At 32.5% G+C, this 17,271-nt stretch overlaps 1 protein-coding gene across 1 annotated transcript; it reads left to right on the forward strand.

The window, feature by feature from the left end:
* The first annotated feature begins 9,433 nt into the window (after positions 1–9,433).
* On the forward strand, positions 9,434–13,842 carry LOC140016892 (bidirectional sugar transporter SWEET3b-like). The gene is made up of 6 exons (XM_072071019.1): positions 9,434–9,604; positions 9,710–9,746; positions 10,120–10,342; positions 11,086–11,247; positions 13,203–13,322; positions 13,434–13,842. The coding sequence occupies exons 1-6, from the start codon at positions 9,568–9,570 to the stop codon at positions 13,650–13,652; spliced, it is 798 nt and encodes a 265-aa protein (XP_071927120.1). The 5' UTR covers positions 9,434–9,567; the 3' UTR covers positions 13,653–13,842.
* The last annotated feature ends 3,429 nt before the right edge of the window (positions 13,843–17,271 follow it).

Genomic DNA, 17,271 nt, shown 5'->3' on the forward strand with positions numbered 1-17,271 from the left:
TTTATGTGAAATTTAATGAATCTAAAAAAGAAAATAAAAAATTCTAACAATAAAAGAAAGATTAATCTTTTCTATATTGTCATTGCATACTCTGACGGATTTAGATACCTGTCATATCATTTCAATTTAAATTTAAACACCAAACTTTATATATATATAGTATACATCTAGACTTGCAAGTGTATATACTAACGGTGTAAGAAAAGATTTACCCAAAAAAGAAATCCTACTATTCCAATAAAAAGAATGGCCTTTTTAGTTTTTAAAATTTTTTCCTTTTTTTGTTCAATAAATGTCATGTGAATGTGATGGAGTTGAGTAATCTATCAACTTTATGCACGAAATTTATTATTGGGTTACTAGATGATTTGATTCATATTGAAAGTTGGGTTCAAGGACATAATAGTTTTAATTTTTAAATGTCACGAACAAATTTTCTTCGTTTTAAAAGTGAGGGATGAGATGAGACGAATATTTTTGCGAAATGTGAGGGATGAAACAGGTCATTTTCCCAGTAAAAATTCTCAAGATGCATTCACGTGTATTAGAGTAACATTTGATTGCTGAAATACCAGCCCTTAAATAACAGAGCAAATTGTTAGCCTGACGGTTTGAAAACACGAACAAGAACATTCGAATTTGCCTGCTAAATGTTGGCACAAGACTCTGGAATTGCTAGTAGCATACTGCAGCTGAAATGTATTCTGTCAACTACACGTTATTAATTGTTCTATCTGGTACTGATTCTTCTAACCTCCTACCTGCGATATTGGATGCTCAGACTTCATTTTTACTTGCTTTTCACATTATTTTCCTCCTCTATTGAAACCTTCAAATGCTCAGTCCATCAAACAAGCCAGAGATTGGGGGAAAAAGGGGATGAAGCCGGAGTTAATTGGAATCGAATGCATTAAAGAAAGCTCTATGCCATGATGTTGTTCGAGCTAGCCAGTTGAATCTTGGTTAAGTCTCGTTCTTATATGTTGATCCTTGGACTCCAGATCTTTTTATTAATTTTTTTTTTGGAAGTTCCCGTGATCTTCAACCACATATTCCAAACAAGATCAGGGATATTTATACTCAAATCCTTAATGTGTTTTTTTTTTTTCCCTTCTGGCTAAATATTAAATTTGGACAGATTACCGTCTTCTAAATTGTTGAATCTATCCCATTCCAATCCAATCATTAACTCGGAAAGAAAACACCATGATCTGTACATGATTTTGTCTCACAACTAGTGCAATCAATCCTCTTGTTCTTTTATCAATTTTAATTATCTATGGAGTAATTTGTTTTTGGAAAGCTCAATATCTCTTATTTAAGCTTTTGTTTTTATTTTAATTGTTTCGTTTCTTTCGATGACAATGGCAAAATTAGTTACTCTCTCATCTTTTGCACATAAATATATTTGCTTCTTAGCTCGAAGCATTGAATATGTTTAGGTGAATTTCTGATGAACGAATTACAATATTTCAAAATCAGTCCAATCTATACTTTCTCCACAACCGGCTTTCCTTTTTTTTTTTTTTTTTTAATTTAAATAATCATTTATTCAAAATGTAGACAAAACAATTACAAGAGAATTGAAGGGTGCTTCCCCCTACTGAGGCACTAGTCTATAGGACGGGATTTGGGCAGCATCCATAGCAATACAGCCTCGAACCTCCCTAGGAAGCTGTTGAAGAGCATCAAAAACTTGACTGGGACCCCCCCTGTAGAGCAGCTAGCCTATCTGCCACCACATTTGCTTCTCGGAATATATGTGTAAATGACATAGCCACTTGATCCAAAAGGCGACGAATCCGCCTCAGCACATTGCAAAACAACCAGCCTCCCTGAGCCGAAGAGTTGACTAAAGACACGAGTACCGCCGAGTCCACCTCTACTAGAATCCCTTGTAACCCCTTTGCTGCACATATTAGGAGCCCCTCTAATACTACTAGAGCCTCCGCCTGCAGTACTCCTTTTTTCCCAAACTCCTTGTAGAAGGCCACGATAACCCTACCAAAAGAATCCCGAAGCACTCCTCCTCCACTTGCCCTCCCGTTGACCACACTAGCATCCGTGTTTAATTTGTACCGCAGGGGCGGTGGCTTTGCCCAAGTAACTACCACTGGTCGTCGTTTACGAGTTCCGCCGGAAGCGAAGCGTGCCCATACACAGTCCCGGTCACCGTTGAACTGTGCCTTATCCAACTTTTTTGTTCTTCCCAAGTCATGCAAGAAATTGCTCACCTCAACAATGACCTCCCGAGCCGAAAAAGCCTATCCTTCAAACCTCGCTTTATTTCTTCTCTGCCATATGAACCATGTAACCACTAGCGGGAGTACACATCGAATATGATGAGTAGGGATGCGTGTCAGCGATGTGGCCCACTCCCTCCACATGAGCTGAATATCATCCGACGGCAAGTGAAGAATGCCAAACATACCGGCAAAATGCCCCCAAACCTCTCTTGCCACCGGTCCATTGACGAAAAAATGTGGCAAGGTTTCTGCCTCTTCCAGACAGCAGGAGCAGCACCTGGACACCAAAGGCAGCCCTCTTCGTCGCAGCACCGAATCCAAGGCCACAAAGTTGTTTATCAGCCGCCAAGCAAAAAATGAAATTTTCAAGGGTGTACCCTTATTCCAAACCATCCCAGCCAATGATAAACCGCCCCGATGTTGTCGGCACAGCTCCCAAGCCGAGGATAAAGAATGACAACCGGCTTTCCTTTAACATATGTTACTGCATTATTTTCCTATTTATTTTGCCCCTTACAGTTTCTTGGATTTTTTTTGGTGCACCCCTATTAATTGCAACACAACTTATTACTCTCTTGATTTTGTACAGATTTACATGCTTCCACTCTGAATTTGACAAATGCATTACTTTTAGAGTATATTTTGGTTCGTTCATCTATGTAATTCCATATATACATTGAAGGGGAATCGAGTAAGGTAATTTTACTTGAGGTGTTACTCAAACAGGATGAATGCAAGATTTGAGGGTTTGGTGCAATTTGTTCAAAATTGAAACTTAAAATGCAAAATCAAGATTCCATACAAGTTAGAGGGTGCTATAAGGAAATAATCCTTTTACTGACTTGCAATTGCAGTGCCCCTGCATGGTCTCATACTTCTTACGTCCGTTAGTTTTGCTCACAGTGCTCTAGTAAATTTTAAAAGTTCTCTAGTAAATTTGTTCCTCTTCCCTCAAGAAATGTTGATACCTACATAACCAACAAAACTAATTCAATAATAATCTACGTATAGAGGAAACTAAATTTTTTATTTATTTTAAAATCACTACCATATGGAGTTAGTATGATTGGATTTAGGTGGTGTGGGTGTCTATGACAAGATAGAACTTTATCACTCATGTTCTTCTTTTTTATATTTATCTTTTACTTTTTTCTAGAGGATTTATTAAATTCAATTTAAAATACATTAGTACTCTTCATGGAGACGTTAAATTCAACATTGGATGAAGGTTATTTTTGTCATTTTACACAATGAGGGGAGGTATGTCTAATTTTTCAAACTTGGAGGGTACTGCATGAAAATGTAATAAATCTCAGGGGAGGATTGTGAAATTATCCCCTGTTAAATTGCAAATTTGTAATTCCTAATACACGTTTAACTTGAATGTTACCGTTTTTTGGAAAAAAAAAAAAATACATGTTTGACTTGCTAATAGGAGCAACGATACAAGTAAAATTGTTCTGGACAATTTTCAAAAACCTGTTAATAAAATTTTCTTTTTACCAAAAAAAAAAAAAGAGCAAATCATCATAGTATAATCGCTATACGGATCGAATTGCAAATTGAACGGATTAGTTTGTTAACATCGTATGACCACTTTCAATAACAGCCATAGGAATATATATATATATTTTTCAGCAGGCAACTACTCAAGGCCCAGCGTCATTCCGAGCTACCACCACTAATCCTGGTAATAATTGGAAGACCTTGCTTTCTGCAAGTATATCAAATCTATAATTGGAGTGTTTTGATAGGAAATCTTATTAATTCGACCAAGGGCTCATCCACAGGCAATATTAATTTATTATAACCAGGATGAGTGAGACAAGCATTTAGAAACTTTTAAGCAGCCAATTGATAGAAGCTCATAGTTGAATCCAGAAATTCACCCATTGATCGACAGCTAGCATAGTTATCAAAATATAGCAAAAATTGAAGAAAAGTAGGCTGTAATTTTAACAAATTGAACCCTGAATCACCCTGGTAGATCTGATAATCACATTGAACCACAAAGGGGATAATTAACTGTACGAGTACTTGCTAACATAAGTTGGCTCAGTTGATAAGAACTGGACATTTACTTACAAAAAATCCCCATTGCTGATATGAGGGTTATGTTGATAATCTGTAAGAACTCCTAGTGATCTATGGTCCCGGAATCATGTTCATTAGAGTTGTGTAGGTGGACGACTTATAAGATCCCCTATAAGTGATTTTGGGTGCATGTTCATATAAGTGCTGTGTTAGTAGGCGATCCGTAAAAATCCTTATAAATGCTCTATGGTCTCAAAGGCATATTTTGGATCGTGACGGTGATGGAACCAAATCTACCCAAGATCAGAGTTGTGTTGGTGGACGACTTATAAGAATTCGTATAAGTGATTTTGGGTGCATATCCATATAAGTGCTGTGTTAGTAGGCGATCCGTAAAAATCCTTATAAATGCTCTATGGTCTCAAAGGCATATTTTGGATCGTGACGGTGATGGAACCAAATCCATACAAACTTTTTCTTAACAAAAAAAAAGACTATATGAGTGCTACGAAAAGCTATCATGTCTATTTCTTGAATTAACAAGTAAGCACAGGAATTGAATACAACGTTGATATAAAGCATAAGAGGAGCTGAGTGCAGCTGATGCTCAGCTTGCAGAGATAGAGAATGTTCTTTATTGTTGATAGAAGAATTAAATGTGAAACATATCATCAATTTGTTTTTGAGTTCTCATTGTCATCAGAAAAATGCTCCTTTACATCTGGGACATTCTCATTGCAAAATGCCCCAACTTCATTCCCGACATAATTGAATTTGGTTAGCATTATGGCGAAGCCAAGATTTCAAAGCAGGGAGCCAACATATAAATGTACATACTACACTTTTATGAGAAGAATATCTAAATATTGGTCGTTTTAATTATTTTAAACAACAGAGGAAGTAGAATTAAGCACTTAATATACTATTTGGTAGATGAAACTATTAACACAAATTAACTATTTTGGCAATATACACATTATTAACATTGGATGAATGATAATCATGCAAAATTTGAATTTGAAATTTAACTTTTTCACATATGTCATGAATTCAACGGTGATAGGATAGTGTATATAAGATTTACTTTTTTTTTGTTAACGCAACGAAATTTTTAAAGAATAACATGAGATGTTAAGTATAATACCTAGAATAGTATATATTACTAAATCGAAGAATCTTACAAGAAGGATATATTAAGACTTCTTACGAGACAAAAACTGGAGAATTTTTATTCTGATTGATTTTCGCCATGGAATAGAACCCACCATAAGATCGATCCTGTGCTGTAGAATTTCTTCTTTGATCTCTGTTTGAGCAAAGCAAACCACAGCAAGATTGATGCAGAGAATCAAATGGATTCTTTAACTAAGTTGAACTCTTGTGCGGTTCAAAATTGACCCATAACTAGATAAATTGATTTCCTCCACTAACTTTAAAACGAAGTGGGGGCACTCGTGCAGGTACCGTCCATTGTGCGGATTTGTGCAGGCTATAAATTCTTTGGGATAATTTCAGAAACCTCAGGAGAGGATTCTGACAATTATAGATATCTCTTCTGAAGTTTTTAAAATTACACTTATCTCCCTTGTTTTTCCTGTTTATATAACAATATAGACCCAAAAGACTATTTTTTTCTCAAACATCCTAAATTACCCTTTTTGTTCAAAAATAAAACAAAAATTATTTTGTCAGTTGCTTTTCTCCATATTTCAACCAAACCCACCATACTAACAAACTAGCCTAACAAATAGTCTAATTCCAAATTCTAAACTCAAGCAATTCCATCATCATAGTCAAAAAATTACTTCTCCCAAAGTATGCATTCAATTCTGAAGATTCGTTCTATTCTTCAAAAATATTCTCACCATATGGTTCTATATAATGGTCAAACTCACAGTCAACTGCTCTTATATTTGCATAATCTTCAACATAGCATGCCATAGTTTGGTTCTATATAGTGGCTTAACTCTTACTATATGAACCACATTATGGACTTGAAAAAAACCTTAGGGGAGATTTAGGCATGGATGGGATTAATCAAATTTAAGAGAAGGAAAGGCATCATTATGACTATAGAAATTTTCAAGAAATTCATTTTGCTAAAAAAGAAAAATTTTATTTACAACTAATCACACCCCAAACTTCAAATCCAATACCCACACCTTCTCAAAACAAAATAATCTTGTTTACCATTAAATCTCCAAACATGTTAACATCTTCAATACAGAAAAGAAACTCTATCTCCATAACGAAACCACAACCAAAATTTGTCAAGCATAAAAGAAAATATTAATGTACTTATTAACATTTTAAAAAGTTTTTTGAATGAATGATAGACAAATTAGCAAATTTACCAATTTCAGTCCCTCTTCCTCTTTTGGCCAATATTGCATTATTTGTTCCATTATTATTGTGTGCCTCTTCATCTTCTTTTAGTTTGACCATGGAATCAGATTTTATTTCAACCATCAAATCTAATCCCTCAACTAAACTTGTGATTTAGCAATTCCAAAGAAAAGAAAAGAGGAATAGGAATATATAGTAGAATTTGAGAGATCACTTGTGGTATGATTGGCTGCAATTATAGGTAATGGTGGTGGTAATTTGAGAGCAAATTATAGAAGGAAGGGATTGATGGATGAAAACGGAGTGATAGTAATTTAAAGAAAATTGTCGTTGGATGTAATTTACAAACAGGATAGCAGAAGATGTCAGGTTTCTTTTTTTTTAATCTCATTTCATTATATTGTAAATTGTTGATTAAGTGAAGGTCATTATAGTCATTTTATTGTGACAAGGGAGGTCAGTGTAATTTGTAAAATCTAAGGGGAGTCGAGTGAAATTGTCATAACCTCAGGGGAGGTTAGTGAAATTATCCCAAATTCTTATGTACACTATAATTTTATCATTGTCCCTCATTTAATACATTATTTAATTAATTTAATACAACTCATGTATTCAAAAAATTAAAATTTGTTATTTATCATTAGATATCAAATCACATATAGCATTAAAAAATAGTATATTATTTTATATTTTTCACTTAATATAAGATCCAAATTACTCTTTACAGTTATATACCCATTGTCAAATATGATCAACAATAAATAATCAAAAAATTGACAACCAAAATATTATAGAGAATAAATTTTAACATTTTAAATATTCTTCTCAATATATTAAGGTTAACTGTTAAGATTTTTATGGTATTAACGTTTGCTCATTGTTATATTTTAGTTACAGATTTTTTTATTATTTGTTGTTGATAATATTTGGCAATGGGTTTGTAACTGAAAAGAGCAATTTGGATCTTATATTAAGTGAAATATATAGAATGTTATGCTATTTTTGATGGCATATATGATTTAATCCTTAATGATAAACAATAAATTCTAATGTTTTCTTTAATATTTGGCCTCGTATTAGATTAATTAAAAAGTTTAGTAGATGACGAGTAATGGTAAAATCACATTACCTTTTCTATTCTAATATCATTTTTTAATTGTTGATTGGATCTAAATACTATAATATAATAAATCTCAAGAAAAATTAGTGTAATTTTCAAAACTTGGAGGGATGCTAGTGAAATAGTAGAAACCTTAGGAGAAGTTTCTGAAGTCATCCCATTACATTATACCGTCGTACTATATATGTATATGAAATATTTTATTTTACTCACGTAAAGTAATATTATACAATAAATAAAGCAAATAATGCCATAAGCATAACAACGGCACAGGCCTCTGTCCGTTGAAATTGCTTATCTTCTGGAACAAGTACGAAATTGTATGTCACTTTTTTAATTATCACTATAACAATCTTTTCGACTTGCGGTTGTTTATAAAGAATCAGTGCTAACGCAAACAAAAGTGTTTTTAAGTTACCAAAAACTAGACCCTTAAATTACAAAAAATTAATTATCAAACACTCAAGAAGCACTTTTAGTATCTAAAAACATGTATTTTTTGTAAACACATCGCAACCCCAAAAGTCTAATTTGCCTCACCACTTCAAATCTATGTCTTGCACCTACAAATTCTATTAAGGGGGAGAGGAGAGAGCAAAAAAGTACATACAACTTTTAAGGATAATGCCTCTGCTGAAAATTCAGAGCTACATTTTCGATGATAATGCTTGTTCTGGTCCAACCCAAAGAAAGATATTTAAAAGCAAAATCCATTCAACATAGAATAGTATCCCCATGATTTCCTGCAATATAAGAGAATTTTTTTCCTGATTTCCTTATCAAGCATGTGAACCACGACAAAAATTGAGGCAAAATCCATTGATCCCACAGATAGGATTCTTCAACTGGGCAAGAATCCTAATCAGGTGTGACTACTTCCTTTATTCTTCTAGGAGTTCTTTCAGATGTTTATCTATTTTTTATGCCAATCGAAAGCATATATTCTTTTTGCTTGATCATGAACCAAGTTCTGAAAAAAAAATAGCATGTATTGTACCCAAAGTTTTCATAAACTCGAACTTAGAATATGTACCGCAACATGTTGGGGGCTGTGGTAAGAAACAATTGTCTCAAAGAATATATGGCCTCAAATTAGTTAATAATGTCAAAATTCAAATTATAAATTCGAGAGAAAACCACACCATCTAACACAACTAACATGTACAGCTTCACATAACTGAATATAACATTTCTGTCACAAAAAACATACAAACTGTTTACAACAAATTATAACGTGTTTAAAAAGTATTATGCCATCAAGAAAATGTAGCACTTACAGTTTCCCATCCTTTCCCTAAACTAGCAAGTTTGTAAGTGCACGTATACCACAAAAACTGGACACAGAGCCAATATTAGAAAGTTGGGCATTTAAACTCCAATATTTCCAAAAGACTAGTGGAAGTCCAGTGATATTTCCACTGACAAAAGAACCAAAATATGGAACTTGGGTACTTCCTAGCCAGCAAATAAATTCTTTGTTTATTCTCTGTCTCACTAAAAAAAGGCTAATAAAGCTTCTAATGACTAATGGAGCATTTCCTTGAACAAATTCCAAAGACAAACCAAATGGTAAGCTATAATTCCCTCCACAATCTCTTCTCCACTTGATTTCTTTAATACCCTTGTAGGTTTCTCACCACAAATTTAATTATCAAGCATTTTACGAAACATTCTTTTCCCTTTCCTTTTGTGAACTGTTCATTAGTATATATACACCTAATCTTAAGATTGTTGAGAGGCAAAGCTCAAACATTTCGTTTCCAGTCTATTCTTGTGCCTTTGCTCGTCCATAACAGGCTTTTTTATTTGAAACGTTGCAACATGGGAGATAGGTTACGTGTGGCTGTAGGAATAATGGGTAAATCTTCACTCTTTTTTTTTTTTTTTTCGTTTTCTTTACTGGACTTCATATTGCAATTTGGTGCATGATGACTTTTTTTTTTTTTTTTTTATATATCTACAGGGAATGGCGCCGCTTTGCTGCTTTATGCTGCACCAATGTAACTCAAGTTTTGTTCTACTGTTTATCTAGAGATGGGATTTAGTACTATAGCATTAGTAGGGGAAAAAAACTAAGTTTTATACTAGCATATCTAGAATACACACCTCTATGTATTATCTGTGTCAAAAAACAGTCATGCACACATCACAAATAGCGATATATAAGACGATAATATTGGTCGAGGAGATTTTAGTTTAGTGACTAAAGTATGAAACGTCAAGATTTTAACATCCCTTTCCCTCCTCTTCTATTCAAATAAAAAAAAATAAAAAAAGACGATAACATTTTAATTTTGGGAGTAATATAAAAACGTTATAGTATCATTTTACTTATTTTCTTCTTCAGCATTCTTACATTAAATTCTCTTGCAGGATAACTTTTACAAGGGTGCTAAGAAAGAAAAACACTGAAGATTTTTCCTGCGTTCCGTACATCGTTGCATTGCTGAATTGTTTCCTCTATGCTTGGTACGGCTTGCCGATTGTGAGCCGTGGCTGGGAAAATTTCACCGTTGTCTCAATAAATGCCATTGGGGTTCTTTTGGAGCTCTCCTTCATCTCTATATATTTACGTTTTGCTCCAGCCAATGCAAAGGCAAGCTACATCAGTTTCTAGTATAACTCTTTTAACAATTTCAATGGCTAGACCAAATATATAAATCATTCCATGAGATAATTCACATTGATAAATGACATGTATATAGACAAATATATATATATATATATATATATATATATATATATAATTCAATAGTATGTGTGGCTTGAGGTAAGTGATTTACTGTAATATGTTAATACTGATATGACCAATAAGAATTGTTGCTTGTAATTGGACATTGTTATAATCTATGAATGTACCTTGGCATTACACAAAACTTATTCTAAATCAATGAAGGATTATCAGTATCCCAAAAGACAGTGGTGAGAAAGATTGGCCTTCTATTTTCTCACACAAACGACAGGATATGAGATTATTTCTCTTATGGGTTTATACTAATTAGTTTTATGTATTCAAGTTACTAAGGTTTATTATAAAGCAGAGGTACTAAAATTCAAACGTTATATAAGAATTTCATGGATGACCCTTGCCTTTGATTTTCATTTCTGCTTGGATTTTAAAGTTCACACACAAAAACACATATACATACATATACATATGCGTGTATATATATATATATATATATATATATATATACACATACATATATACTGAACATAATTATTTTAAAAACTCATAAGTTCCCAGTATTTTAGTTAAAACACATGGGAGGGAAATATGACTTAGCTAGCTCCCCAAATCTGATTTCATAGTCACTTGTTCCTTTCTTATGAGTGCAGAAAAAGGTTGGAATATTGACAGCACTAGTCATCCTTATATGTTGTGCCACTGCTATATCATCAGCCTTAGCAATTCACGATCATCCCCACCGGAAAATATTTGTGGGGAGTATGGGAGTAATAGCTTCCGTGGCAATGTACACTTCTCCTCTGGTGGTTGTGGTTAGTCTTCTTTGTTTGGAATTTATGCTATCTTTGGATTTTCTTCCCTCAAAAACATACTAAACTACCAATCACCCTCCTCCCAAAAAAAGAAAAAGGTGTCATTAAACTAAAATATGATGACTATTATATGCACATGTATGTATATTATATGTATACATATTAATTAAAAGCACAGTGAGTCTTAGAAAAGATAGTGCTAACAACTTTTGGTTTTAGTTTTTCCATTCCCAATTTATCCTTATACTTTTAATGAGATGACTTTTGAAGTTTGCCCTTATATGACAGCCCACTCAATCTTGTCAAAAAGCATAAAGCAATTGAAGAGTTCTTAATTGAATATGACCTCATACATTATGCTCTTTCTGTATTGGTCTGTTTATTTAATCAAATGAGATACAAGAAAAATAAAAAAAAAAAGAAGAAAAAGGAACAAAATGAATCCATTGAGTGTACAATGATGATTAGAAATCTTGAATTTTTTAGAACAATTAATGTGTACTTAGGTAGATTGTTTGTGTGATTTTTGGAGTTTTTTGCCTTTTTGTTTATTCCTACAAATAAATTAAGTAGAAAAAACATATGACTCCATCAAACGTGAAAGGGATAGTTATGATTTCAATCAAATAGATTGTTCAGCTAGGAAGTGAGTTGAATCTTTGTGCCCATTAGGCATTCAAATACCATATGTACCCATATTTCGAATTATTCTAATAAGTGATTTAATTCATTTTTACTCTTAAAAGAGACCAAGGTCTCTTAATGCACACCACCATGGAACAGACGGTTAAAAGCATTTGAAGCTATTGAATTGATCTTACCTTTTTCGTAGATTCTTAACATGCCTCCACATGATATGGTTTAAGCAATTTGTAATTCTGTAGACTATAAGAATTATCTCCTTGTTATATACACATTGCTCTAAAAAAAAAATGGAATACACCTTCAACTATGTTCATTGCATGCTGTAAACAATTGTAGTTTTACCATGTTAACGTTATTTTAAAGATGAATTCGAGATGTTGTATTGATATTCTTTATTTTTTGGTATTTTAAAATTTTCATAAGATTGAATTTTAATGAAGCAAATTTTGCTTTTATGCTCCCAAAAGAGATATAATTTTATCAGTAAGGTCATTTTCAATTACTCCTTTTGTTTTGAGGGAAAAAAAAAAGAAAAAATGGTCACTCTCAATTTAATAGGCAAAGTACGAAATATCTCAAAGATATTTTAATTTTAACAATACATTGTGACAAATTATCCAAACATGTGATTAATTTTTATACCACATCTTATTATTGAAAGAAGTATGTATTATGTTTTGTGCAACTCAAAAACTAAAAGAAAAAAAATAGTTTTATTAGAAATTTAATCACTAGCACAACAAGATGTTTTCTTTGTCATTATTTTTTTGGTCTTAGATCCATAATCAAATTGTGAATGAGCATTTTACAACGATATGACATTGTCAAAAAAATGTTTAGATTTTGAGAAAACATTAGTAGTATGAATTTTATTTTTGTTCTTTTTATCATAACTTAATGGATGCTATTTCTAACATTTTATTTTTATTTGGTTTTAAATACTTCTATTGGTTTGAGAATAATAAATTTTCTAATAATTACAAAAAGGAAAGAACAAAAAAGAATCAAATTCATGTGCAAAGCGCATGATTTATTACTAGTAAACATAAAATGCCTATTTATTTATGGATAAATTTTTTATACATTAACAGTGTATATATTAACAGGTATAGATATATGTCACATATACAAAATTTGATGTTTAAATTCAAATTCAAATTCAAATGATGTGATATTCATCCAATCCCGTTAGTGTTCACATTGACTGTGCAGGAAAGATTAATCCTTTATTCATTCAACCTTTGAAACTTTGCTTAATTTCCACACGAGAATATCTTTTTGACAAACTACATGATTCTTAATGTTGGCAGAAACAAGTGATACAAACCAAGAGCGTCAAATTTATGCCATTCTACTTGTCCCTTTTCACGTTTCTTTCTAGCACGCTGTGGATGACCTATGGATTCATAAGCCATGATTATTTCCTTGGGGTATGCTTCAAAACCAACATTCAATCCTTGCTGTTTGGAAAGTTTCTTTTGAGTTGGACTTTGGTAATCAATTAATAAGTATCAAGTTTAAATTATGTTCTTTGCTTGCAGTCTCCTAATATGATTGGAAGCCCTCTAGGACTCTTGCAGCTCTTGCTCTATTTCAAGTACAGAAAACATTATACCATGGATGTACCATCAAGCTCGGATGTAGAGAAAAACAGTGAGAAAATTAAGCAAGAGATGCTATCCCATGCTGAGGACAATAATGACAATGCAAAAGACCAGTTGCAGCTCGTGCTTAGTGAGGAAACCAAGGGAAAAATGTGAACATGCATGGACTTCTCAGCAATCACTAATAGAGATGAAGAAAATAGGTTTTTGAGAATTTGTTCCCATATGTTCTTGTTCTCTTTGCATTTTACCGTCATGAAATTTTCTGACTGAGTTTTTACAGTCAATGTTTGCTGTGAGATCTTTCAGTGAATTCTATAATATTGTAGTGAAGTGACAGAGCCAATCTCATCTGAACACTTTTTTTCTTTTATTTTTATTTATTTATTTATTTATTTTTTTGCTAGGGGAGGAAGTATAGGATTTAATAACTAGGGAGGGGACAAAGGTATTAGAATCCAAAATCTCTAATTTCTGAGTTTTCAACCTTAGTCATTAGACCAAGACTTCCTTGGCCAATTTGTTCTAAACACGTATTCGCTCTGTAATTGAGAAAAAAAAAAGAAATTGAAAAAGACTCTGAAAAAGAGACTCTTTTTACTTTTTCAGTCACTAATCTTTGGTTAGTGCTGTAATTTGGATGAGGTAACACCAAAAATCCTAGAAAATGGCTGAAAAAGATCTGTCGTATCTGAACGTAAACCTGAGCATCATGCGCAGAATTTCAATCATTCTCCAGTACAAACGATGGACACAAATTGAGATGCTTCAGAGTTGCATAAGTCAAATTACAACGAACAATGATGGACACAAATTCATTATTAAAGGAAAAATTGAGTCAAGAAACCACAAAATTCGAAGGAGAGGGCAAAGGACTAAGATTTCATGGCACGTATAGTTGCGATACTTTTTTTTTTTTTTTTTTGTCGAAACATCATAACTTCATTTCATTTTGTAAACTTGATATTACAAGACTTGGGTACATCAGATTCGCTTCCTCTGAAGTCACTTTGGGCTTCCTCTTGGAGCCACATGGGAAAACATACATCCCATTCAATATTTGTTGTTAGCTTTACAGCAAATTTTGCTACACTATGTTGCGATACTAATAATACAAGTTTAATTGTTAATAGTACAGGCTATCAATGCATTAAAAGAAGCAAGTTTAGCATTTCTCATCACTAACATCTGCGGTTTTAGGGGCTATTGTAAATGAATGAAAATCATAATCTAGGATATTTGTGACTAGATTTTATGTCTACAAGAGTTTTATAGATTTAAAGACCTTCACTACATCCAATAAAGGGTAATTAATTATTTAATTTTCTAATTAAAATTCTCATAGGATTGGCATCAATCTCCACAAAGGTCCTTTTTGCCTCATAAAAGTGCCAGAAAAGAAAGTAGTTACTGTATGTATTACTATAAGTATATAATAATTTTGCAAATATGCATGTTTTTGGGGTTAATTTAGAGGTGGCAAAATGGGCGGGATGGGCGGGATTTGCTTGGGTTTATGATGGAACCGAGTCATATGAGTTTGGGCCCAACCTTACCCATATGTGTTTTGGGACTAACTTGGGCGGGATCACTTTGGGATGGGTTTAGATTGATCCCGCCCAATACCCAAATCTATTTTCTACATATTTTTTTCCCTTTAATTCATTTTTATTTTTTATATAATTTTAATATTTTTGATTTATTAAATTTTTTTTAGTTTTATTAAATAAACATGCAAGTGCTTTATACTCAGGATTCCCATCAAAAATTAGATTAACAAATAAAGGAAAAAATAGATATACAATCATATTCCAACATATATCAAGATGACCAAGGTACTTAAGGTGTTGAATATTTATTCTCATCATTGTCCAAAGATGACAGGTCTAAATTGACTGAAATGTTGAAAATTCTTGTGGATAATGACTAGGAAAACTACTAGATTATATTCTCTAGTATGACTATAAAAATTGTTAAAGATAATTTTTGAATCTAAGACTCCGTTTGGATTGGCTATTTTTTCAAAAAATAAGTTTTTCAAATACAATGTTACAGTAATATACAATAACTCAAAAAATATCTCATCCATATTAGTATATCAAATATTTCAAAAAAATTTTATAGTAAAAATTTTTCATATACACTGCTATAATAAAATATTTCAAAAATACCTCCCAAAAATAGCTAAACCAAACAGAGCCCTTGTTATTTGAACCCAATGGGCACCCAAGTATTTCCCAAGTATTCCCATCAATTAATGGGTACAATTGGGATTTGTCCCATTTTAAACCCAATATCAAAATCTAATACCCATCCCGCCCAAAGTCCCCATGGGCATGGGTAACCCATTGGGACTTGGGACAAATTGCCACCTCTAGGTTAATTACATTGCTCTGCTGCCCAACTGAAAATTTTCCATTTATTTAATTGTTGTCATTTATGTATTTGGACTCATCAAAAAAAGCTGTTTTCATTTCGAAAAATTCTTCACTAAGTGCATGATAGATACAAATTAAAAGGTGATCACCTCTTGATTTTGAGGAATTTTCATATTTGTATCTATCGTTTGGTCATAATGTCATATTTTTAAATTCACTTTTTGTAGTTGAATTCTTTCTTTTTTATCTTTTTATTCTTGTCATTTATACATTGGGACTCATCAAAAAAACTTATCACAATGGTTAAGTCCAAAGTTCACCAAATTTTCAATGCTTCTAACTGTGTTAATTAGTTGCGAGAATAGGGTAAACAAAATGAATGTCACTAATAATTCAACATTAAAGGACCAAACCCAATCTGTGGTAAATGAACCAAATAAAAGTTGGAGTACTCACATTGATCGATTAAAGAATATAAAATAAACTCCATCTTTGTAATTAATACTTTTGTAAGATAATACCCAAAAAATAAAAGGGTTTGTATAACGGCTAATGTTTGACACTAGTTAACAAACGTTCAGGTGTTCAGTTTTGAAAAAATAAAGCTAAATCGACAAAATATCTCAATGCAAAAGGGATTATATGTGAGTGTTCTCGTAACAAAAATGTAAATTTTTTTATATGAATTAGGCATATTAACCAAGTTGAGACTCTACGAATTAGATATTCTAAGTTCTAATTCCATTGTCTCTTCTCACTTTTTAAATCTTATCCTTCCCTTGTTAGAAAAATTGAAAAAAAAAAAATCAATGCCACTAAGAAAAATAAAGATATTCTGAATTCAACTGCAATTGAAACATCGGACCAAAGTGTGGGAAGCAGAAAATTATGAAAAACGAAAATGTAATACGCGTTGAAATTTATGGTAGATGTAAGGGTCTGATAACAAATGAAAGTAAAAGGTAGGAAGGAGAAACTGTACCAAAATACGTAAGATTGAATTTCTTGAATTAATTTCAAACTAAGAAAACACCGGCATATGATATAAGAAAAAAAATTAACAATTAGAGCTGATATGCTTACGGACCACAGTTGACATAGAATAATGGAAGATGTAACGGGGTGAACAAGGCAATACGCAAAAAAATCAGGAGGTTTATGTGAATAAGAAGAGTCTTTCAATTTTTTTTTATTATCTTTTTGAGTGCATAAAAGGCAATGAGTATTAACGAGGCTGTGTTGTTTTACCGGTTGAGTAAAATGATTATTTTTCTATTTGAAAGCTCATGATTGGGGAAAAATTGTGACGGAAATAAGATATTCTATGGTTTGGACTAATTTCATTTTGCACCTCTGAGCTTGTGTACCCATTTTCACTTTGCATGCTAAACTTCAAT

The sequence above is a fragment of the Coffea arabica genome, chromosome 1c (assembly GCF_036785885.1).
Source record: "Coffea arabica cultivar ET-39 chromosome 1c, Coffea Arabica ET-39 HiFi, whole genome shotgun sequence".
Taxonomy (NCBI): domain Eukaryota; kingdom Viridiplantae; phylum Streptophyta; class Magnoliopsida; order Gentianales; family Rubiaceae; genus Coffea; species Coffea arabica.

Coding starts and splice junctions, on each gene's coding strand:
- LOC140016892 (XM_072071019.1), top strand. CDS start 9,568: ATGGGAGATAGGTTACGTGTGGCTGTAGGAATAATGG. Junction 9,747..10,119: donor CTGCTTTATGCTGCACCAAT/GTAACTCAAGTT, acceptor ATTCTCTTGCAG/GATAACTTTTACAAGGGTGC. Junction 13,323..13,433: donor GCCATGATTATTTCCTTGGG/GTATGCTTCAAA, acceptor CTTTGCTTGCAG/TCTCCTAATATGATTGGAAG.